The sequence below is a fragment of the Cottoperca gobio genome, chromosome 17 (assembly GCF_900634415.1).
Source record: "Cottoperca gobio chromosome 17, fCotGob3.1, whole genome shotgun sequence".
NCBI lineage: Eukaryota > Metazoa > Chordata > Actinopteri > Perciformes > Bovichtidae > Cottoperca > Cottoperca gobio.
In genome coordinates this window covers 6,094,384-6,119,503 of record NC_041371.1, presented here as the reverse complement: position 1 = coordinate 6,119,503, position 25,120 = coordinate 6,094,384, and the positions used below count along the sequence as shown (strand labels likewise).

At 39.4% G+C, this 25,120-nt stretch overlaps 3 protein-coding genes across 3 annotated transcripts; 2 read left to right on the top strand and 1 right to left on the bottom strand.

Annotated features, from left to right (window-relative positions):
* The first annotated feature begins 14,681 nt into the window (after positions 1-14,681).
* cdcp2 (CUB domain containing protein 2) lies at positions 14,682-18,969 on the top strand. The gene is made up of 6 exons (XM_029453283.1): positions 14,682-14,805; positions 15,162-15,509; positions 16,198-16,539; positions 17,719-18,072; positions 18,361-18,539; positions 18,664-18,969. The coding sequence occupies exons 1-6, from the start codon at positions 14,682-14,684 to the stop codon at positions 18,967-18,969; spliced, it is 1,653 nt and encodes a 550-aa protein (XP_029309143.1).
* Positions 18,970-19,015: 46 nt separating this feature from the next.
* On the bottom strand, positions 19,016-21,182 carry tceanc2 (transcription elongation factor A (SII) N-terminal and central domain containing 2). The gene is made up of 4 exons (XM_029453752.1): positions 20,660-21,182; positions 20,421-20,562; positions 19,916-20,109; positions 19,016-19,685 (listed from the first exon to the last, which is right to left on the bottom strand). Exons 1-4 carry the CDS (start codon positions 20,756-20,758, stop codon positions 19,497-19,499), a joined length of 624 nt encoding a protein of 207 aa, XP_029309612.1. The 5' UTR covers positions 20,759-21,182; the 3' UTR covers positions 19,016-19,496.
* A 760-nt stretch (positions 21,183-21,942) lies between these two features.
* tmem59 (transmembrane protein 59) lies at positions 21,943-25,067 on the top strand. The gene is made up of 8 exons (XM_029452650.1): positions 21,943-22,162; positions 22,379-22,484; positions 22,703-22,797; positions 22,903-23,055; positions 23,195-23,237; positions 23,555-23,672; positions 23,771-23,888; positions 24,347-25,067. Exons 1-8 carry the CDS (start codon positions 22,007-22,009, stop codon positions 24,497-24,499), a joined length of 942 nt encoding a protein of 313 aa, XP_029308510.1. The 5' UTR covers positions 21,943-22,006; the 3' UTR covers positions 24,500-25,067.
* Positions 25,068-25,120: the final 53 nt, after the last annotated feature.

Genomic DNA, 25,120 nt, shown 5'->3' with positions numbered 1-25,120 from the left:
ATTCAATTTCCAGCAAATGACTTTTGAGAATTTCACAGCAGTCCCTTAAGATGTTCTTGCATGACCCACTTTTGTCTGGAGCCGCAGAGCTTTCTCTTCATCACCACAGTTCAAAATGTACATGCATATTTCTAAACTCCATCTCCGCAGTGGTCTTGAATAAGTATGAGTGGGGGGGGGGGGGGGGGGGGCGCTTGCTAAGACTGTCGGGGTCACTGCGGGGGAAACTGGTCATTTGTTTTAAAACTCCCAGGGTGAATTAGGAGTACTGTAGCAGCTGGCTACGTTCAGCTTCTGCAACCTATGTGTCAAATATGCATTCATGGCTAGACATAGAGAGAGAATATTAACTCTGACACTGCAGTAGATGTTCTCCCTGTGGTCCAGATTACATCTTTTCCACTGTGATTTTATAGTCCTTGTGTTTGATTCATTGACATCACAAAGTAATGCTTCACCCGCGTGTCAACATGCATCCCTCTCCGGTTCTGTTGATTGCTGACTTCAGGTGCAAACACGCCGTACGTCAACAGCTAAGCATGCCGAGATGTTCTGTGATCGGCCCCATCTGTTTAAAGGCCGATGGCGATGTTAGCAGATCTGTGTCGGCTCCCCTTCTGAGTTAAGTAGGAAGTGGGTACAGCTGACACTTGTAACTTTAAGCGTGAAATGAACACACTCACTTTTCTGTCTGTGCAAACAAGGTTTAATAAAGGTGATGGGCCAAACCTGGTGCTCCACCTTTTTCAATTTCCTGCTTCACTGAGCCTCCTATGGAAGCAAGGCACCACATATCCCACGGAAACACCCGCGCAAAAAAAAAAAGGGACATCACATGTCATGTAATGTTAGACATATGAAATAGTGATTTCACACAAGGGGATTGGGAACGCTGACCAAAAGCAAATTAAATAATGTCATAAAAGCAGATACGGGCCATCGGCTGAAAAGAATGTTGACTAGTAGGACCCCAGAGTAAAGAGATGGCCCTGCAGGACATTAAGTGAGTGATGATTCCAACAGAAATCACTCTATTCAGGTCAATGACATTGTTACCCTTTGAAAGTTTAGGCCTAATGGAGCTAATGAACGCTCTACCATTGAGTTTATGAAGCGTACATCCTTGAAGTGAAGTCCACTGCCCCCAAGTTGATCTTAAACATCATCACTTGTGAGCCTGCTGGCTCTGACAGGTGGCCCTGTGTTGGAGAGCAGGTGACCCCTCCCTCTCTTGCCTCAATGCTGTCAGTCACAGTCACAAAAGGTGACAATAGGAGCAGATCCTGCCGTGATGGAAAGGGCATCGGCACAGCACGTACATCATTTAATAGCCTCTACCTAAATCGGACAGGCAGATAGAGACACGCAGATAGAGACACGCAAACGTACCCACTTTTGAGTGAGTACACACACACACACACACGTTGAGATACAGTCTGAACATGCACACTACACACAGCCGTCATTTCTGAGAACAAGGTGCCCTCCTGAGAAGAGAGGACAAATAGTTTGTACTCGATGAGAAGAAGAGATAAAAGTACCACAGGTGGTAGACTGCCATATCCTCAAATATTCTTTTTGTGACTTGAAAAATAATTCCGGTTTATTACAACTAACCTTATTTCTTGTTATTTATACCATTTATACCATACACATCCCATCTTCAAATAGCTTGTTTCATCCTATAACTTTACATTATATTATTACTTTAAATGATTTCATTTACTAGGATGTAAGACATATAAAAAACCTCACATTTGGAAATAGCTGCTATGTTTGCTTAAAACTGAAAAATAGTTGCAGATAAAATTGTGTCAAATCAACAAAACATCCCTATAATTCAAGACGCATCAACAGTAAAATGATCAGACAGGCTGTAAAGAATCAAAACAGCTAAAAGTTTATTTGAAGGTAAAAGCAGAAGTTAGTGCATCCATTATGTACGCAAAGTCCCTTGTGACGAATGTTTACAACCAACCGTTTTGGTAATAATTTAACCGTTTGCCTTCATTTCATCTTGTGAATAAGTTTGGGAGTTGGCTATAACCTTGACATTTAAGATGTAATGTATGATGTATCAGGATTACGTTCCACCGTTACCACTTGGACACCTTTACAGTGTAAATGACCCACATGGCAACAGAAATAGTTCACTCCAGTAAGGATGGATTGTGAACATGCTAAATCTTTCACATCCTTGCTTTGAAGAAATGTGAAATGGCTGATGAGTGGGAAAGCTCAAGAAAGAGATACTGTGCAACTCTGCACCCGCAGAACAAAAATGGTTTCCCCCCAGAGTAACTCTAGAGACAACAGCAATCACTTCCTCCTCTTGCTCTTCCTGCCACTGTTGAAAACACACTGTGGGCTGTAATGGATGTCTTTTCGTTATTGTATCTGTGCTAATTGAAAGTGAATCTGTGGGTAGATAGGTCCATTTGGTCAGGCTGGGCTTTTAACTGCAGTTAATGCACAGAGCCATTTGTCTGAGCACATGCTGGAAACGAAACACAGTCACTGACTCAAGGGATAATTGATGTTAGTCAAGTCATAGACAGTGAAGATTCTCGTTGAATAACAGATTCTAATAATGTCTTCCCTTCACCCCTTTCACCAGAGGTGATACAAGCCCAGAACTCTTCATGTTTTGGAAAAGTTCTGCTGTGTTTTCACAGAAATGACAGTTTGAGTCGTCAAATCCTGAAATTATTAAATAGTTTTCAGCCTTACAGTAATGTAATCTTTATTGGTTTGGCTTATTTATAGCTAATAGTTGTGTATGTTGCACTTTGGAGTTGTATCCTCATTATGGTTTGCACTTATTGTCTTTAAAGTCGCTTTGGACAAAAGTGTCAGCTAAATGAAATGTAATGTGAAGAAAACAAAAGTAATTATTTGATTAATACAGAAAGACTTATTCCAGCAGGTTAGGTAAGTAGAATGTGATAATGGGAAGCAAAGCGTGTAACCCAAGAGGGTCATTTTGTAGAAAAACTCACACAATTAATAAATAATAGATGGTGTCATGTATAAAAGATTATTTTTGTAATATTGACTATCATAATAGTTATAATATTCCAGAAATCTGATGTTTGTCGAGCGCACATAACAAATCCAGCTGATATTTCTATGAATATTTCATAAGAGCTGAGCTTTTATCAGCTTTTTTTTGTCAATTATTCATGTTTATTGTAATGACATGTTGACATGAAAAGCCCGGACAGGAAGTGTGGCGTTCTCTTTAGTAACAGATGTACAACGAAATCAGCTTTAGCAAAGCAAAGACACATCTGTCATAACCCTAAGAGGAGACAGTACATATACTGAAAACATTTTTAGGCCTTGAATTTAAACTTGTAGGACTATACCATATATATATATATATATATATATAAATATATAATATAAATATATATATAATATAATATAGAGATAGATATATATATATATATAGATATATATAGATATAATATAAATAATATATATATAGATATATATATAATATATATACATATAATATATAATATATAATATATATATAATATAATATATTATATTATATATATATATATATATATATAATATATATATTATATATATTTATATATATTTATTTATATATATATATATTATATATAATAACACAAACTATATATATATTATATTTATATATTATATATTATATATTATATATATATATATATATATATATATATATATATATATAATATAATTATAATATATTATATATTATTTCTATTTCTATTATTTCTTTTTTCACTTTTCGCTTAGTCCCCAATACACACATGCATATACTTTGTAACATCACATTTCAGTGTATTCAGACGTATCATTGTAACTCAGTGTGGAGTACTTTACATACCAGCAGAATTGTTAGTATTAGTAGTATTTCTGTTTTATGCTGCTTCATACTTCTACTACAGAACATTTTACACTGAAATATTTTTAAGATTTTACCTTAAAACAAATGATAGCAAAGTCTCTGGTTCAATTCCTCCCTGTGTCACAATTTAGCCACAAAGCACCAGCTGAGAAAACACTGGCTAACCAAGGGACATCCACACAAGCTGCCGTGGTGGAAGGTTGAGGAAATGATTATACGATATAGTGAAACATCATCCGCACAGAAGCTAAAACTCATTTCCATATTCCATTTCTGAAAGAAAAAACACATTTGAATGAGGAAGGGACATGTTGGGCATAAGATGTAGCGCAGGGAAGGGAATAATCTAAGCTCAGTGACCGTACAACCTTTTGAAAATAATAAGGTGACTGGAGTTGTAGGTAGGCAGGGAGGGACATTCGCAAGATTTTATCACACGAGGGTAAAGGCATATTAATCATAGTCCGGGAACACATGAGCACAACGGTAAGGAAAGAACTCGGGAAAGGTTAATGTGTGGAAACGGATGTAATAATGTGCGGCGTTGGAATACTAAAATGGTGCGTTCAATATGCAGCAAAGCAATCACCGCACTTTGTCACATGTCACTGTACATAAGGCAATGCTAGGCATGTACTGCTGGCACAGAAATATGATGAAAACAATGTACACCATCTGCCAAACAGCATGAATTTAACAATAAAAACAGAATTGTTTGTGTGTGGGAAGTTCAGCTAGTTAAAGCTGTCAGTTTGAATCTGACTCAGCTTTTCCTGCACGTCATCCCCCGTTCCCTCATATTTCCAGCATCTCTGCGTGGACAAATAATCTCAAACATTCTCATCAACAACCCACATTTTAGGCAAATAATCCTTCAAAAAAAAAAAGAAACCCTCCTCAGACACACGTAGAAGAAGACGTGTTAAATATTTTCAGTTCCATTTATGACTCGTGTATGACCTTGATCATGACAATAACGAGTCACTGTGGAAAGAACAAAACAAAGCTGGCACAAAGCAAATCAAAACTTGATTGATTCAGTTCAGCTTCTTTTTGACAGTCCAGCAGGCTACACGCTTTCCATCTCTTGTTTCAAATGCAAAACCAAAGAGACTGTGTACTCATCAGCAGGCTACAGAGCCGGCGATCTCCCTCATTGTCTCGCGGCATGGATGTCTTGGCAGCTGGCCCTGGTACTCATGGTGCCATTGCTTCCCACTAATGAATGCAGACAAGAATTCAAAGGCCATATTAAATAGTAGCAACATAACTCAAGCATACATTCTTTTCCGAGACGTTCAATTCCTCTGACACAGAACGCATTAAAAGAGACTGAGAAACCCTGAAGAGGTCAGCAAATGGAGAAAGTATGTTTTCATCCGATCTCATAAACTCAGTAATTTATACTTTGCACAGCTTTTCATTTTAAAAGTACCTTCCAAGTCATTTTCATGTGATCAAGGATGTTTGATACAGACGTTAAAAGTGTCTTTCTAGAAAAGGAATCATCCACTTTTATGTTGTCTCAGTGAGCTCATAAGTGGGATTAAAAAGGGGAGCGGACCTTGACCGTCACAGCTCTCACATTAACTGCTTAAATCCTTCCAATCAAGCAGGTTTGCAGCATTTCAACTGGCACAGCAGCTCAAATGCAACCACTTAGCAGCTCTGAATCATCTGAATCAGGGGAGCTTGTGCAGTCTGTATGTCAGGGTCCAGAACCTTTCAGCATGAAACAACTTATTCTTCAAATTCATTCAACACCCTATTATCTAAACTGCCCAGTTTTCAAAAAGCATTATTCTTACTTAGAGACATGGTCCATTTGCAAATAAATTCCTGTAAAGCAAATCATTTTAGGTATTTGCTGAGCTCAACATCAATGCAAATCTGAGCCTCACGACATCAGCATAGCAATTTCCCTTTTTCTGCGGTGAAAAGGTGTTGTAATAAGCATGTCGCTGGTTCAGAACAACAATCCTAGCCTTCCAACACAGTATTGTGCAACATCAATCAGGACCGTGGATACTAATGGAGCTTCAGTGGCCATCAGAGAAGGGCAGCCTACTGATAGATGAGGGAACACGGCACAAACAACCCCATGCACACACAGAAACGCACAAACAGACTCCCATCAGTCTGCATGCGAGTAATGATAATGTTTTATGAGAGGCATAGCGGGATCTACCGGCTAACACTGAGATTCGCAGATATGGACAGCATAGGAGTAATAAAATGTGAAAGAAAAAGCAATATCTTCTTACGGTTTTATTATTCCGAAACCATTATTTGGGAGAACGACTATTTAATTAGACCCCTATTAATCACAGTAATTGGCCATTCTGCATCCTGGGAGAGGAACTGGCCAATAGCTGTTAACCTTTTGTCTCTATTGCTGATGTTGTCCCCCAAACTATTAATATACTGGTGGGCATTATTTCCAAATGACTCCTGGGAAGAGTTTTCATTGGTTCTCAACAAGGGGTTGATTATCTCAAACTGTTTATTCATGCGAGGTGTATTATTTCGAGGGTACCTCGACTTGGTATCTCAGACAAGCACAAGTTTTGTTTTGCTGTAGAACGCAAGCAAGTATCTCATGGACTACACTGTTCTTGTGTCACAAAGCCACCTCTAATATCTAAAAACTGAATAATTAGGTTGCTCTGTGTTTTACCACCTTGTTTTGTCAGATTACTGCAGCAATATGTAAACTGTTCAGATGGAACACCACCGGTGTGGCCTTTGTCAAGTACTATGTCTGGTGAAATTGGTTTTCATATTGCTGTGTGCAATGCAAGACTTCACACAATATTTGCAACTAAATATAGCGTGAGTGTTGAATGAGAAGTACATTGTGAGAATTCTGCATGTGCCCAGTCTGTACATACAGCTGGTGCCCAGTCTGTACATACAGCTGGTGCCCCCCCCACGGACCAGGAAATTACTGGTACACTAGGCCATCTGTCAGCAAGCAAAACGCAGATTCAAACCCAAAAGGGCACGAAGGCCAAAAGGGTCAACAGTAGGGAGGGAGGAGACAAGTTCTTATGGGTTTCATACAGTATGAACACAACACACTGGAAGACCATGTTCCTCACTATGTTGTTTTTGTGCTTGAGCTCCAGGAGGCAAAAGTAACATGTATTCTGTTGACAGGGCCATGAGGTATTAAATCTAAAGTCACTACTGTACCAGCAGGATACTGTGATTTAGTACATATTACGCCAAAGACACACCTTGGCCATGCCACTTATGATTAGTGCCCTAAAGTGCCACACAAATGACTCGGTTAGGTTTAGGGAAACACCATTATTTGGTTTTAACAATGACATACTTGTACCTCCTTTGCTCCTGACATGCAGGAGACAAAACTCCTAAGGCTGCGAGAGGACTTTGTCACTTGTAGGTAAACATATGATGTTTTTGAGCATCTGCTGAAACGACCATTTCTTTTGTTTTTCCTGGGAGGACAGTCGCAATATGTTAAACTGACAGATGACTAGATTCACTTCAGAGGATCAGAAAGTGCATCACAAGTGACATAATATTCTAAAGATTCCACGTCACCCGCCCTCATATTTGTCATTGAGTAGCTGAGCTGTTTGTGTCACTGATTTCCTGTTCCCAACCACTTCATCATTGCACTCCTTTAATTAATTGTGTGAATATTCATGCAGGATCATAGCAAGAGCAATCTTCTGATATAGCTGATGCATTATGAGTCAGATGTTTATCACCCGGTGAGTAAAGGGTACTGAAACAGCTTAATCAAGTGCTCTTGCTAAGGGCCATAATTGTACTCTGTTTATGTGCCGGGGGGCTCTTCCCAACACCCCTTTGAGTTCCTGTTATCTGGAGTATTTACACTGCAGCATCACCACGTAAGTGATTCATTAAAATTCTGTCTCTTTTTGCCTAAAACAAGACAGCAGTCTAGACGCCTCAGTCGGAATTGATTTATAGAGCTCAGCTATTGATGCTCTACTTTTGTGAGTTGCTCTGTGAAAAGCTAAGATATATACTTTCATCAAACAGAAATCACTTGTCACAGATGAAAGTTCATCTCAAACTGTGCCTTCGAAAATAATTTGCACAATTAGCAAAGCTGAACTGATTAATATTGAATGCATTGGTGTAAACAAACAGCATCAGCAAATACTGAGAACTTGTCTAGTGTCTGTGTATCAAAAGTCTTGTCAATCAATTTGAATTTAGATTTCCCCACAGCATAGTTGCGACATTGAACCCATCACTCCCCACGAACGTACACCACGGCTGATAAACTTCTCCATCAAAAAATGCATTACATACTGAGCCCAAAGCCAGCTATTAAAAGAAATGCGAGTGGATTGTCTTATACCTATTGCGTAGACCTATTGCTTTAAATGTATTTACATATATATTTACATATTTCAGTATGTGGAGAAACTGTTAATGACTACCTACCATATGTGTGACAAAAGCCATGTTGAGCTTCCCATGAAGCCAATATTACTGGGACATAACAGAGTGAATGTCCAGTGTACAAGACAACAATGACGTTCAAAGTCAATGTACAATTTTCCCTCTGCTAGAAACCTGGTTTCAAGTACATAAATAGGAAAACAAGCCAAAAGAATAGCAGTAACCTTATTAACCCAAATAATCCATTGCACATGCCGTCGTGTTAGCACAGTGCGGAAAACACAGCCCCAGTATTTCTTTCAATGACACCACTAAATTGACACTGCAAGGTGCCAATGCAAAGTGCTCCAGCAGAAAAACACAAGTGTCACCTGGCAAAACAGTTGAACCTGGATCCATCTGGCAACGCACTGTCTCGGCCAATTATATGCATGCAAGCAACATACTAGATGTAATTTAATTCAAAAAGTAAATTACTTTGAAATCTGAATTGGGTAATTCTACTGCAATTGCAACAAAAGGGATAAAACGATCGTCATCCTTATGATTTTTCAAAGATACAAAATATTTCCTCATAGTGCTAGAAACTGCTGTGCACTGTTTTGGTGTATGCTAAGCTTTCAAACTCACAATGTATTACTCAGACCAACCTTCCTGAATCCTATTTCATCATCTTACAGCTACCCACAGCAACATGCTGTTTTCAGTCTGAATACCCAACACTTCATCTATGCAGCAGAACTATTATCTTGAACATTTTTGAAAATCACACAAACTCATATGGGAGGAGACCATTTATTCTATGAAAGGTTTTGTGGCATTGATAAGCAGCATGACAACAGTACGACAACCTTTCCTCTATGTGACAAAAGCTTACCACATAGCAGTAATCCAGGGAAACAATTATGTGAAGAGGCTTTGTGCTGGACAACATCCCTAAAGCAACACAATCTTAGCCTCTTTTAGGGACCCAGGTGCACAATGAGGCAACAGGAAACAACTTGCACAACCTATCCAAGTTACTCTTCATCTCCTCAAACAACAACAGCATGAAACTTCATTATACTTGCCAAACAAACAAAAACCCAAAAAAATATACACAGCCACTAGAAGAAAATTATACATAATTACAAATAGATTGCAGCAACCTGGCAAGAATTTGCTAAATAAAACACTGCACGTTAGTAGTGTTGCAGGTTGAACTGAACAGAAACAAGACTTTGGCTCAAGGTGCATTAGCTAGCTCAAGCATCAAGCACTTAGCTTAGCTTGGTATTTGTCTGGGAAGAGTCAACATATCATATCTTCACAAAGCCTTCCTGAAAGTGACATTATGGGACAGTTCGCAGGCTAGCTTTCTTATGAGATGCATGTGCCATGACAACTTATACCTTCAATGATGTCTTTCTTTTTTTTTTGCCACTTGGGGTCAGTAAAAACAAGTTGTGAATACAAAATTGTCATATCGCCATGTTTTAAATTGATATAACTAGCGTTTTAGCGAACAGTTGCTTAACTACACACCAAGCCGTTATGGAGAAACATTAATTAGGAGTAATTTTGTAGTTTAACTTAACTGAAAAATGTAAGTCTTATAGTCACCTTCTGGGGATAACATCTAAATGCTCCACTATGCTCAGCAGCTAACGTTAGCTAACTGTTGGACAGGTAACGTTAACTGTTGGTGTACTACTGTGGGTGAAAACAGCTTCCCCATCCGGCCGAAAACAACACAGCGATGAGAGTGAGCCAAAACAAACAAAACAATACGGATTGTGGACTAACTCACTGTAGCTACGTGATATTTTTCTCGCTTCAATGCTAGTTTCCTTCGTTTTGCGCGCTTTACTACATTTTGCGTGCCGGGCTCAGAGCTCTGACGATTCGCGGATGACTACACTCAGTAGCTACTACTGTACGTGAACGCATCTTGTGTAGAGGCGCTGCAGATTCTCTGCAGGTTCATTACTTGGAGCGACCAATTTAATACTGTCACACTGTTTTCACGTTGTCATTTGATGCATTGTTATTAGTATTATTTTTTTTTTAAATGACGATAAAAGACCGATGTCATTTTCTCCTACTCATATACAAGCTGCAGGTGTTAGCCTCAGCGGTAACATAAACAACAGAGACAGCAACCATTCCTCACAGCAGGTACTCATTACATTAAAATGCAAATTCTTTAACACTTTTACTTAAGTCAAATTGAAATGCAAGATGACTACTTATAATTCAATATTAGAGTGGTGTTGATACTTAAGGAAACAGCGGGAGATACATTGAGTTAGATGAGAAGGTCGATACCACTCTGTTTGTTAAATATGAAGCTACAACCAGGAGACAGTTGGCTTGCTTTAGCATTCAAAGAAGTTACACACATACCCCCAACATGAATTATACAAATTACATATAACATATTAATTTGAGAGCTTCAGATGTCCCAAACAGATCTTAATTTAGTACCTCTTCTGGGGATGACCGCCGTAACATCAAAGGACCATGCTTGGCTCTTATATTCGTTTTTACATGCCATTTTAATTATATAACAGTATTATTTAGTGAATCAGTCATATTTCTGACTCATTTTATAATCTCTTACTGCCTTTTCTCTGTATTTGTGTATCTGTATCAGTTGTATTGTACATCCTATTGTAATGTATGCATTAGGTTTATTCAAGTTCATTTCTGAAAGGTTTATGTTTTTCCTATTTGTAACTGTTGTAATGATTTCAATTTAAACACCAATCTTTGAGACAATATATCTGCTGCAGTTATGACAACCAATTAGTGTTACATATAGTATGTTTTATAAAACAGATTATCTTATACAGTGCAACATTGTTGGAAAAAATAATTTCCAATTAAAACAGCTAAATCTTCTATTTAAGCCTCCGAGCACTGACTTTACAATGTCTCATTATTTGCATTTTCACTTTGTTTCTGTGGTCATTTTCTCTGATACCTTTGGTGTATATATATGCAATTACATTTATATAAATAGAATAGAAAAACGACCAACAACATAACACCTATCATCTCGTCTAATGTAGCGGAGTGAAGGTAAGTAGTTTGAAGTTGTCAGGGGAAGACAATTCTTTCTCCTTTCTGTAGCTTAACCTGGATAACGGATTTCATTGCCCTCATAACTATAGAGGGAGGCTTAGCTCATTATAGTCCATAATCCAATCTGTGAGCTCCCTGAATTGGAGGTGCAGTAACATATCAATATTGTTCTTGGTAGAGAGAGAGAGAGAGAGAGAGAGAGAGAGAGAGAGAGAGAGAGAGAGAGAGAGAGAGAGAGAGAGAGAGAGAGAGAGAGAGAGAGAGAGAGAGAGAGAGAGGATGGAAATGTAACAAAGTGGCACTGAGAAAATGTTAACAAAATTACTGGGAGGGAGAAAGAAAAAAAAATGTTCTGGCTGTAAGTGATAACCAGCTGGGAATACAAGGTTGTAGCAATGTTCCCTCTGTATTCATTCAGTTCAGCTGGTCCATTCCTGCATTAAAAATGCCACCACTGCTTTAGAAATTCGATTGTGACGTTGAATACTTTGACATTAAGTAAATCTCTGTTGTTAGAAAACAAGTTTTTAGTGTAATCTGCTCTTAAAAGCTGCTGGAATAAGAGTCAAAAATCCAATATGGATGAAACATGTGTTGTTGTGTACACCAAACAGCATGCAGCATCAACTGATTCAGGGTTATCCATAGGCTCTTTCTGTAAAAAAAAAAGAAAAGAAAATACACCCTGCATTAAAAAATATTAAAAGACAAATCATGCCTATCACGACACCATTTCACCTCGAGTACACTTGTAGGTGGTGTGGAGATGTGCTGCCAAACTGCAGGCTGTGTCAGAAACATTAACTTTTTATAGCCTTGTGACATATATGCTTATATATTCATCTAATATCCCCCTGACTGTCAGGAGCTTTAGAGAACATTCATCAGAGTGAGCGGTTACCAACAGTCCCTGTATAGCCGTAGCAGAATCGAACATAATCTCTCTTGATGTGGAAAAATATGTTTTGTAAACAGATTACGGTTTATTACAAATGTTATGCACACAAGATTTGCATCATTTGGGTTCTTGTTATTTTGGATCAAAAGATGCAAGATGTCATAGCTGTCAAGTGCCCCCGCCCACAACAACAACAACAACAACACACACACACACACACACTTATATAGACGCTCCTCTGACCTGCCAACCAGTACATCCCGTCCACCGATGATTCAGAGGGATAATAATGAGTTTTGTTATACTGCTGAATACAACTAATTATTACAAAATGCTCATTTGATGTACATTTGGACCAACATCATTAAATTAAGCTCCAAAAGCAAACCCAGGTGAAAAGGTTGCTATTTGTTTGGCTGGAACTCCCTTTTATTCTTCTAATAGTTTCAACCTTATTTGTTTTTTTTGGAGTATTTATTTGCTAATAGGTGATTTTAATTGCTCTAAACAAACGATATCTTTCTGAAACACATTTCAGCACTGCCCAGTGCTCACATCCTTGAACAATGACAAGCTTTCAGGGAGGACAGAATTAAAATTCAAAGGCAAGGCAGTTCATTTTAGTTCCAGGAACCGCTGTGTGAAAAACACTTGACTGATTTTAATCACATTCTTATTTATTTCAGCTTACAGCTCGGCATGACATTTTAAAAGCCACTGGTGATTTTCCCTCTGGGTTTTCATAGTGCAACAGCACCATCTAGTAGGTTTCTGTAAGGATTATCTTCGCCCACTGAAACCATTAGATATTCCCTCTAAAAGCAGCACTGCTGGAGTAGCAAACATTTATTTGCAGAATAGGTTTTTCGCTAAGAGTGCTTTATCTCCCTGTCTGTTATACACTCCATCGAGTCAGGATTATTGTCGCTTGTCTCTACTGTTCAGTTATAAAACTGCCAAAACCAGAAGGAATGAGTCAGGGAATACGATTGGCATTTGGGAAATACAACAAAATCTCTGAGAGTCATTGCAGCGTTTAGTGTGAAGAGTGTAAACAACATGAGAAATGATAAAAAAAAAGCTTTGCATCTGTGAGAGAGAGATGACTCTACTTAGGAGTCACAATGCAGTGACTTCTGCTGTCTGTATTTCAATTAGTTTGTAAGAAAACATTTGAAATAAGGAATAAATCATGAAACTGATTGTTTTATTGGATAAAATAATGAAACAGAGGTGGAATCAAATAAGCAGAATTACTAAAGAACGTTTGGAGTGCTGGAGTACGATGTTATATACTTTCTGCTCAATTACTTTTATTGGACAGCTGCATGGCACATCACTGTACTTTAGGTGTGTGCAAAACATTTGATGAGCTAATTAGATACACAGTATGGTGCACTGTTAAATTGTTAGATAGAGCAGAATAGGATGTAATTTCCTCCTACTCAAACACAAGCTGCAGGTGTTAGCGTCAGTGGAAACATAAACAACGGAGACGGGAGCCATTCCTCACAGCGGGTGCTTTTATTTTTGATTACATTAAAATGCAAATGCTTTGGCTGCTTTTACTTAAGTCAAATTTAAATGCAAGATGACTGCCTATAATTGAATATTAGAGAGGTAACTTAAACTTAAAGGAACAGCGGGGGATAAATAAGTTAAGATCAGAAGGTTGATGCCAAACTGCCAGGAGACAGGAGACAGTTGGCTTAGCATTAAGAGACTTCAGGATGTCAATGCTCCTGCCATGAAATAGTTACCCACATACCCCGACCCTAATAAAACAAATTACACATAACATGTTCGTTTGTGAGCCTTAGAGGTGCTGATAGGAGGAACTTTCAGCCGCATCTTCCGGTCTTCATTCTCCGGTTTTGTCAAACTTACCAAGATCAAAAATGAGCTTTTATGCTGAATAATGTGCTGTTCTTCAAATATTCAGTGACTGTGCTAAAACCCTGCAGCTCTTATAATAGCAACAAAGCATTTGTGAAAGTAAGAGTCTTATTCTGGACACGCCTATTCATTTCTTCATAGACTTACGTTCCCATTCAAAGTGAAGACGTTGATGTCTTTGCGTCGTGCTTAAGATGCTTTTACACAAGAAAAGAAAAGTCTCCACAGTGCCCCTTAGTCCACGACATCTTCTCTCCCTCACGTCGCTCTAATGAAGCCATTTATATTAGTGACAAATGTGATCGTCCTATACTCTTTCTTCCTGTCTCTTTTATCAACTCCCCTTGCAGCTGGTATTCTGTCTTTGTGTGTGTGTGTGTGTGTGTGTGTGTGTGTGTGTGAGAGACTACCATCATTAAAAATGTATAGCATCTCTCCAAAGCAGTGTCCTGACAAGCCACTCATGCTCATTGGGTATCAGTCATTAAAATTTAGCAAAGAGGCCAAAGCATGGCCCACGTCGGTGTCGGGTTTCTCATTCAGGCGGTGGATGAATTTTTCAAAGTCCTATTACCTCTACAGGCACCACCGCTGATGTCTCAAGGCTGTGCGCTGCCGTTGTTCGTCTCTGCTGGTAGTGTAGCTAAGGCGTGACAAAAGAGGAATCAACAATAACAACATGAGTCTCCGGGTGGCTATACTGATTCATTTATTACTGCTTGTTGACAAGGCTGATTCTAAAAAAGGTGAGTTGCTATTTGTTATCCTGATGGAGCAAAGCTTACATTTGATGGAAGTGCTTTATCTTGCAGGTACTGTATATCCAGAGAAAGTTGGGCTTCAATTGTTCAATGTCAGCTTGTAATGCATTTTGAGAGGTTGTGTCAGGTTGTAAGTCAAATAAATAAGTAAGCAAGAAAAGAGTCATGATTCTTATTCAGTGTCTTTTTCTGTTGAGCTGAAATGAAATTGATCTTTTGTAATTATAAGGTGTCAAATGTGGAGGAATCCTCTCTGCTCCATCTGGCAATATCTCCAGTCCAAACTTCCCAGGCGTGTATCCCTACAACATCGACTGTTCCTGGCTGATTGTGGTGGCAGAGGGCTCCTCCGTCCTCCTCACCTTTCACCACTTTGAGCTGGAGTACCACGCCAACTGTGCTTACGACTACATCAAGATCTACAATGGCATAGCTGAGGATGAAGGGAACCTCCTTGGGACATTTTGTGGTGACATCTCCCCTCCACAGTTCACCTCTTCTTGGAATGTCATGTCCATTATCTTCCATTCAGACCGCCATGTGGCCTACCGGGGCTTCAGTGTTGGCTACAGAAAAGGTAACTCGTTATATTTGATGCATTATGACGGGGGATCAGAGGGCTAACTTGCCAAAATGTAGTTTAATTGTTTCTGGCAATACCAAAATCCAAAACTTCTTGAGCGTAAACTCACAGGAGAACTTAGATCTCACAAAAACATCGTTCAGAAACGAGACTAAGAGTCTACAGACATGCTTGTGGCTCTGTGAGGCTCTACTTAAGACACGGTGGAGCTTTGAGCTAAATGCTCACAATGATAATGGATAATGCTAGCATGTTTATCATTTGCTGGTAGAATGTACCATGTTCATCATCTGCGTTTAGTGTGTTAGCATGCTTAGCTAATTAGCACTAAACATAGTAAGGCTGATGGGAACTTGACCCGATGACGGCGCTAGATGAAAGGTCAGGGGATCTAAGTTATTGCACTTAATTCCCCGGGGGACCGTGAATGTGTGTACCAAATTTCACACCAATCCATCCATTACTTTATCTATTTTAGTAAAAAAACTAAAATGTTAACCTCATATTGGTGCTGGGCGAAAAGTCAGGGGATCACCAAAGTCATTAGAATTGATCTTCTAGGGACCTTGAATATATTTGCAATCATTACAACCCTCTCTAGAGGTTATTGTACCCATTAATGTCACCTGTATCATGCTGCTCTTTTACAAAAAGATCTGAGTTTACATTCTTATCTGTCTAGATGTGTGCGGTGGAGTCCTGACTGGTCTATCAGGTGTGATCTCCAGTCCAGGATACCCTCAGGAGTACAGCAACAATGCTGACTGCTCTTGGGCCATCCACGTGTCCAACACCAGTGTGGTCACTTTGGTCTTCTTGGACTTCCAGCTGGAAAACAACGAGGGATGTAATTTTGACTTTGTCGCCCTGTTTGATGGCCCGACAGTCACCCATCGCCATCTGGGCAAATACTGCGGGGTGGATAAACCCCCCAACGTAGTCACCACCTCCAACCATCTTCTGGTGATCTTCAAGTCGGACTTCAACATCGGTGGACGAGGGTTCAAGGCCTACTATTACTCAGGTAGGGAAGTTTAATATAATATAATATAAAGTGCTTTCAGTATTCCACCCCCCTCGTCACTGCTACTAATTACTCATAATTTCTGGTTTGCATAAAGCAACAGTTATTCTCAGAAATCCTATTCGTTCTTCACAAGAGAAAAAGCTACGGTGAAATCCAAGGATCATAACGTTACATTACAACTGTAGGTTTGAAACAAGGCACACGAAAGACCTCGAACATGACACAAAAGATGTTGTCATCTGATGAAATGTAAATTGAAGAGCACTGCTACAATGCTCATCACCCGACTCGCACCGTTCCTAGCACAACAAGAAAAGTAAAAGTCCTTGAGTGTTCGAGCCAAAGCCTCCGACTTAAATCCAATTCAAACACTGCAGAATAACTTTTAGACAGCTGATTAAACAATGTCCCCATTTGACCTTCTCCAGCATAAACCAATTGGCATTAGGGTGAAAACCCTACAACACAGTTGCAAAAGGACTCTGACACATACTTGAATTTACTGTGTCATTAATCTTCACTTATTTAGTTTGTAACAATTGTGTTTCTCACATTTTATTTTAAGTTTATGTGCAATTTGCATTTTAAAAAGGAACCTTTGCACATTTGTTTTAAAATTTACTTAAAAGCAAACAATGACCACCTAAATCTGCCTATACCTCAGGATAGTTAATGCATTATTAAAAGATTATAATGTATTACAACTATGGGAATTATAATACAATATGATTCTTGCAAAAACATCACAATCTGTGAGTGACCAGGAATTATGAAGTAGTATGATATTGCACCTTATAAGTATATACTTGATTATTGTTCTAGAGCATTATGGCTATTTATGAGCTTATAATTATACAGTGCTGGAAGCAGACTATAAGGCGTTATAAGTATGTTTATAATGACTTATGTTTTATAGAGACCGTTTTGTTGCTGTTTGACACTTTTCATCTAACTCCAATAACCAATATTCCTAAAATGTGGAACTATTCCTTTAAACTTTTTTTTTTTTGCCAATGAAATACTTTTATAAAACTTTTACTTTTGTGAGACTCACTTATATCAAACAGTGGATGCAGCAATCCTCAATCTTTGCACAAAAAAAACTGAACTGAACTCACGTTCTGCAACGATCTAACATAAATAAAGTTGACTAACTTATCTGAGCAACTTTAACAGGTGAATGCCAGCAGATCCTGTCAGCTGTAAATGGCAACTTCAGCAGCCCACATTTCCCAAACATCTACCCAAACAACATCAACTGCCACTGGAGCATCACTTTATCAGCTGGGTACCGCATCAAACTGTTCTTCCCTGTCATGGACCTGGAGGACCGCAACAGTCTGTCAGACGAGTGCGACTACGACTCTGTCGCGGTTTACGACGGGGAAAGTCAGACTGACTCCCTGCTGGGACGCTGGTGCGGCAGAGAGCACCCCCCCTTTCTCGTCTCAAAGAACAACAAGTTGCTGGTGGTCCTCAACACGGACAGAAATGAGGCTCATAGAGGGTTTACTGCTTCTTATCTTGGAGGTAAATGTTCCCTATGTTGGCATCTGATTCATTTTCAGAATGTTTCACTTCATGTTTATTATCATCCGAGTGTTAATTCTACTAATACTGTGGGTGCTGTAGGTTTAAGATATGCACCCCCTACTGCTTACAATGTTCACAGTCTAAATATAAACATTTCAGTGGGTACGACTCCCACTGAAATGCAAAAATATTTACTTCTGCAAACAAATCTTTCCCGTCATTCAAAAAAAAAGTGTGAACTGTGTCTTTCTGTGTATGTCTCCCCCCCCCCCCCCCCAATCCAAGTGGTACCTGTAAACATTAGCTGCACAAGATCAGAATTCACCATATTGATACCACAGCAGTCCTTACCTCAGCTGGACCGTGAGAGCATCTACCTGGGAAACCCGACCTGTGCAGCCCAGTTGACAGCCACCTCATACAAGATACTTGCTCAGTTTGTCAACTGTGGTACTGCTGGCCAGGTGACTAGCCACAGTCTCTGAACTGGTACACAAATAATAGGCAATGATTTACCATACTTCAGCTGTTAAAGACATTGATTTGTGATTTGCTTCTTTAAATACTGTAACTCCTGATCCCCTACAGAAAATCCGCAACATCACCGTGCTGGTAAACAAACTCTACATTGATTTCTCTGATGGGAAGCAGCAGAATGTGCAAGAATATAGAGTGCAGTGTGACGCCCTGCGGAAGATAGCATCAGTGTCCATCATTTCAGCAGAGGAGCGACGTCTCGAGGAGCAGGCCCAGCAAACTGACAATAAAAGTAATGAAAATCCAGGGGGTCCAGAAGCTGTGCCTCATGACCTGAGCGATATTGTGTTCATTAGCATCTGTGTTCTCGCTGTTATTCTCATGGTGATTGCTATAATTTGGCTGGTGCTGCTTTAGTAATATATACACATGTGCTTATCCAACAAAGAAAGGACTCAAACGCTTAAGTTGTCATATTTTCAATTATATTTTGTATAAACAATCTTCACCAATAGTATAAAAACAGATCGTCAACAAAACAATTCATGATTCCAGAACAAAAGGAGAGATGGCATCGCTACCAACAATACATTATTCTTGACTGTGACTTACATCAAACAGTGTAAGGCTGCTGACACAAAGTGTAATATTTTATATCTCCTTTACAGAAAATAATAAAAATGTTAATACAATGTAAATGTGTACGAGTCTAAAAACCTTGACACATTTAAAGTAAAACTAGGAAACTTAATATTTAAAAATAGTTTGTGTAACCGCATCGTGATTTGGATCTGCTTCAAATTCTACTGGGTTCTTCCTTGGCCCATGATACACCCTTCCACCGTGTTTCATGAACATCGGTTGAGTCTTTTTTTCCGTAATCCTGCCGGCAAACAAACAAACTGAAAGGAAAACATAACCTCCTTGGCGCAGGTAACAACAAGTTATTTCTTGTACTTGGAAACCAGCTGGTTGACTGACATCGTGTTGTCCTTCACTTGAGTTCTGATCTCAGGGTTGTGTTTGAACGCAAACACCAGCGCTCTCACAGTCCGTCTGTATGAACTGCTGACTAACCGGGAGCTGCGGTGAAACACTTCTCTCTCAATGTTGTCTATAAGACCAGAGTCCTCCTGTGGGTCAGATAAGAAGATGCACACATAGATAAACAAACAAATATATAAAATGACTAAACTTGCAAACATACTGTATTTTTTCTTCTTCTACGAGTAACAGATTCTCCATCAATTTATATTTTACTACAACATCACAGCCAATGTAATGTTAAATGTAAATGAGAGGTTGGCTAAACAGAATAAGTAGTGCACATTACATTAGAATTCACGGAGACGCTCCGTCTCACCTTGACCTCCAGGGCCTCAGACATTAGTCTTCTAGCGTTGCTCCTGAGTCCTTCAGATTGTCTGTCGGAGCGAACTTCAATAGACGGCTTATTGGAATTCTCCTCAATGAATGTCCTCCAGTCAGTGTAAACCTTTGCTGCCATTGAACTCACCTCAGGGTCCAGATGCTTCCGCATTTTGTTGACAGTGTGACCTTAGAAGAAAGAGAGGTTTTCATAACGTGTTGAACTAATTAGTGTGAATCTGATAAAAGGGTCTGGCATGTCTGAGGTAAACACCATTTTAAAAGCTGTTTGTGCTTTAGAGTATTAATGGTGCCGCAACCATGCAGTATGTCAACCTTTGAACTGTTCATTAAATGAGTTTAAATGGACTTGGTTGTTTTACAGTCTGTGCTACATACTGAGCAGAAGGATAATACAATGTAGGCTGAACTTTACAAGACATCTCTCTGCTTGACGAGCAAATTGTAAAATAACTTCTGGGAAGTTTTCCTTCGTCTACCTATTTTAGTGGACTTGAGCACCTCCCTGGATGGGATCTTCTTGCTCAGCTCTGTCAGGGCAGTCAGCAGGTTGTCTTTGCTCTGTTCTGGCAGCTCCAAGATGGACTTTGAGCGCTTGATATCCTCAATCACAACCACCCTCTGTAAGAAACACAAGGGCAATACATTACTTAAGTAGGTTTGTCACACATTAACATTGCCGTTGTCAGATCATTCACATGTAGGACTGATAGCTCACCCGTAAAGATTCAATTGTAGCTTGTTTGTAAACCTTCTCGTTGCTTTTCGATTTTGTAGGTGTTTCCCCCTTAGGAAGCCGCATTAGAAACTTGTCCATCTTTAAATACAAAAGTAACAAGCTACCTGGTAGACTAACAATGACAAAAAGGCGATTAAAAAGTTAAATTCTGCTCTATTAAAGGGACTTAGTTGCTGGTAACTAAGTTCAGGTCAGAAACCGAGAAGGAGGGTCCAGAGACCATCGGTGCTAACTGATATTAGCACTTAACTACCTGTTTAACATTAAAACTAACTCTAATCTCGTTAGAAATTATGTGAATTAAACACATTGCTAGCTTGGTTCAAGTCATTCGTCCAAACTCCACTAATTCATAGTTTCCTTTATAACAGCAACTGTGACAAATCAGTTTGGTAAAGCTAGCTAGCTGCAGCAGAATTGCTAGTAAACAGTAGCGACCAATGTTGCCTTCAAGTGCTGACGGAAATAACAGTACTGTGGACACGATCCATCAAGGTGGGAAACAAGCTGTGTGTTTGAGAGCTGTGGAAGTACAAATGATTCAAACTGAAATTACCAAACAATTATATGAATAAGTACAGCAAAAATAAATCCTTATCTATCTGCCACACACATGCTTTGGCCAGGTTGCAGGTTCAATGACTGCTTTTGAATTTAGTTGAATAACTCCTGTTTAGTAGGAATTCAATCAAGTTCATTATTGAGGGAATTCCTACTTTACATCTTTATTTAGGAGACATGTCTAGGGAGCAAAACCAATGTCTTAGTATACAAATGATGTATTTCACATTAAAATGCAGTTGTTTGGATTTATGTATAACTAATATTGTCTGTGTCTAATATTGCTCATCTTTTTTATGTACATGCAAACATATTGTGTACTCAACTAAGTAAAATAATATTCTGCATTGTGCGGCTGCAGAAAGTATTTGTGTACAGCTTGATTTGATTAGCCTATGGAATTAAACAACATACACACAGGATCCAATTATACACAACAAGACACAACAGAATCAGCAAGCATAGGACACCAAAGAAAACACAAACTTGTAAGCATATAATTGTGCATACAAAAGGTGATGTTAACATAACTTGTGTGCGCGAGTGTAGCCTAAAATTCATGAAACCAATAAGGCTTAGTTTGCAAAATAAAAAGACGTTTTCACACAGTTAAAACCAATTTTTTGTTATAAGAGTTTACGAGGAACACTTAAACACAACAAAACATTTATAAACACGCGTGAGGCAGAGTTCTCGCGAGATTACAGGCCGATTAAGAAGGAGGAAGAAGAGCGTGTTGTTTGTTTAGGTTTTTTCGCAGACAAAATGGGGACCCGCTCCTGCTTTGTTTGTATGTTGGGACTGTTTGTCCTACTTGCGTACACATCAGCATCTTCAGATGTATTCGACAGCGTTTTGGGAAACACAGCATCCTGCCATAAGTCATGTGAAATGACATACAGTTTGCACACGTATCCCCGGGTGAGTACTCCTCTCGAAGAGGAAAGTAGTGTCTGCTAGCGTTAGCTAACGTTTGATAACTTGGCGACGCGAAAGTGGGCCCTATACACTTTGCCACCTTTTTTTTTTTTAATCAAATGTTTGCGAAGAAGAGCGTGTGCGAAAGTTGAAAGTGGGTGTTATTTCACGTTTGTTGTCGTTTGTCGAGGTAATGAAGGGGTCCCGTCTGTTTTGCAGGAGGAGGAACTCTATGCCTGTCAGAGAGGCTGCCGTCTGTTCTCCATTTGTCAGTTTGTTCGTGACAGCGATGATCTGAATCAGACCAAAACCGAGTGTGAATCAAGTAAGTCATGCACAGAGCACCTGACCTTTTTAATTCACCGATGTACAGTGTCTAGGCCTGGGCCTACATCCGTGTAAACATCACCGACTGTAACGCTTTAAAACGGGTGTGTCTGCATATAATCACACGCCCAATTTCATAATAAGTGAACGGCTTACATTACTGTAACTGTAATCCTGTTTAATCTGTTGCCTCTCTCCACATCAAAACTTCTGCAGCCTGTCGTGAAGCCTACATCCATTCTGATGAGCAGTATGCGTGTAACCTGGGCTGTCAGAATCAGCTTCCCTTTGCTGAGAAACGGCATGATCAGGTGCAAGTGATGTAACAGCCACTCAGTTGTCCGTATGGATTGATATACAAGTATCTCAATAAAGAAACGTGTACTTTAGTATTGCTTGTTTTTTTTTGTTTTCAGTTGGAGGCCATGATGCCGAGGATCCACATGCTGTACCCCCTGACTCTGGTCCGAGGGTTTTGGGAGGACGTAATGAGTCAGGCCCACAGCTTCATCACCTCCACTTGGACGTTCTACCTCCAGGCTGATGATGGCAAAGTTGTCATTTTCCAGGTATTGTACTGAGTAGGAGGAAAAACTAGTCGATCTAATCCTACTTTCTGCATGCAAACACCTCCATTAATCCTGGTACTATGCAAATGTGACGCTAGTAAAAAACAGACTGAACCACAAGTCCAATTTCTTTCCCCAGTTTGAAGTGGAGAAAGACGTTAAAGAAGAGCCACAGAGGAGCTGTAAGTAAAGTTTTGATTTAGTGTATTCTCCTGAACCTAAGAAGACCTGTGTCATACTAGAAAAAAACACTGGGAGGAGGAGCAATATATCAATATCCTTTTAAATATGTGGGCAAGACATTCACAAGGTTGCACATGTTGCTCACAACAGACGTTACAGAAATAGTTGTGTACAAAGTTCACACCGTGGCTCCCCTCTCCCCTATGGCTGACCAATCGTAGCGTGAAGTGTGAATGCCAGATCGTAGATTTTTGGAAATTTACAGAAAAGGGCGGTAAATGTGTTTGTCAAGTAACTTCTATGTCTTATTTTCAAGTCCCCGGGTTGAGCCCAGTTTACAAAGAATACCATCGCAGTTTAATCCAGGAGAGGGACAGAGATATGACCAGGGAGCGCGGCGACGATGAATACAACCTCTTCAGCTGTCTTTCAAGGTTGGTTAGCACACGTGTCTTATACATTGTGAAGGGAGTTAAATAGTTGACTTCGTAGAGCATGACATCAACGGCTTAATATTTTGTAATGTTCTCAGGAATCCTTGGCTACCAGGGTGGATCCTGACCACAACTCTGATCCTGTCTGTGCTGGTCCTGATCTGGATCTGCTGTGCCACTGTGGCAACTGCTGTAGATCAGTATGTACCTGCTGAGGTAAGTTCTGTGCTCTCCTTTTTTTTTTGAGAGATTCCTGACACTTTGGTTGAAGCTCAGTCTAGACATGTAAATGTTTTATAAGTGTCATTTTAGGGTGTTGTAGTTTTGTCTTTGTACTCCCTACTCACTGCTTCCAGTCTTTGTGCTGAGCTAACCGGCTGCTGGATGAAGCGTCGTATTTACCGCACATATGTGAAAGTCGCGTCGGTCTTCCCGTCCAACTCTCAGCATATAGGAGTCTGTAACAAAGTGCCAAACTATTCTAAAGGGAAGAGCTAAACGCCTATAATGTGAAACAGATGGTTGGAGCTGCAGAACGTACTGCATTGTAGTTGTTATTGTAGATTGTAGTGATAATCAAGGTTGTGGTTATCTTCACTTTAGAGTGCTATTTATGTTGGCAGTGTCAAAAATGATAAAAGCCAAAACAATAATTTCTTTTATATTTCCTTCAGAAATTGAGCATCTATGGGGACATGGAGTATGAAAGGGAAAAGAAACTGACTCCATATCCAGCATCCTCCCTGCTGATCGTTACCTCCAAAGGGCCAGAGGAAGAGGCCGGGCCGCTCCCTTCCAAAGTCGACCTGGGCCAGTCCGACGTCTAGAAGCCGACGCCGTAGCAAAGAAGGGATCTCCTCTTTTATGAATCATCTTTATTTTTATCCTCTGGTCTAAACTACTTGCAGAACATTTTGTATTACTGATATAATGTCTCGTCCACCCTTTTTGATGCTTTTTAAATTTGGAGTAATGAAAAGGTTTTTGTTTCTTCTGTATATTGGTAAAATTGAGGCATTATAATATAGTGATGGCAGCAGTACAAGTAAAATATGTCTTGGGACTTTTCTTCATTTTTCGACGTGTGCTTTTGCGATCTGTTGGTGTGCTTATTTTATTGACTGGTGAAATGAACTATTTGTGACTTGAAGTGATACAGGTTTCAACCCATACCCTCAACCTTTGGTAAAGTAGATTGCGCTAATATTGCAGACTCTCCCTGTTTTTTTTGTTTTTATGTTTCTACTGCGGTGATTTACAGGCGAAACTGAATTTTACAATAAAGTTCTATGCTCTTTAATCTTAATTAATAGTGACGGTACACGCAGGTCTTTCCTGCTTCACTGTTGTCTGTTCTCACAATGATGGATCGGAATTAAACACAATGGCGTGACATGGCTGTGACTTTTTTTTTTTTTCAATCACTATATACTGTCGCTAACATGGAC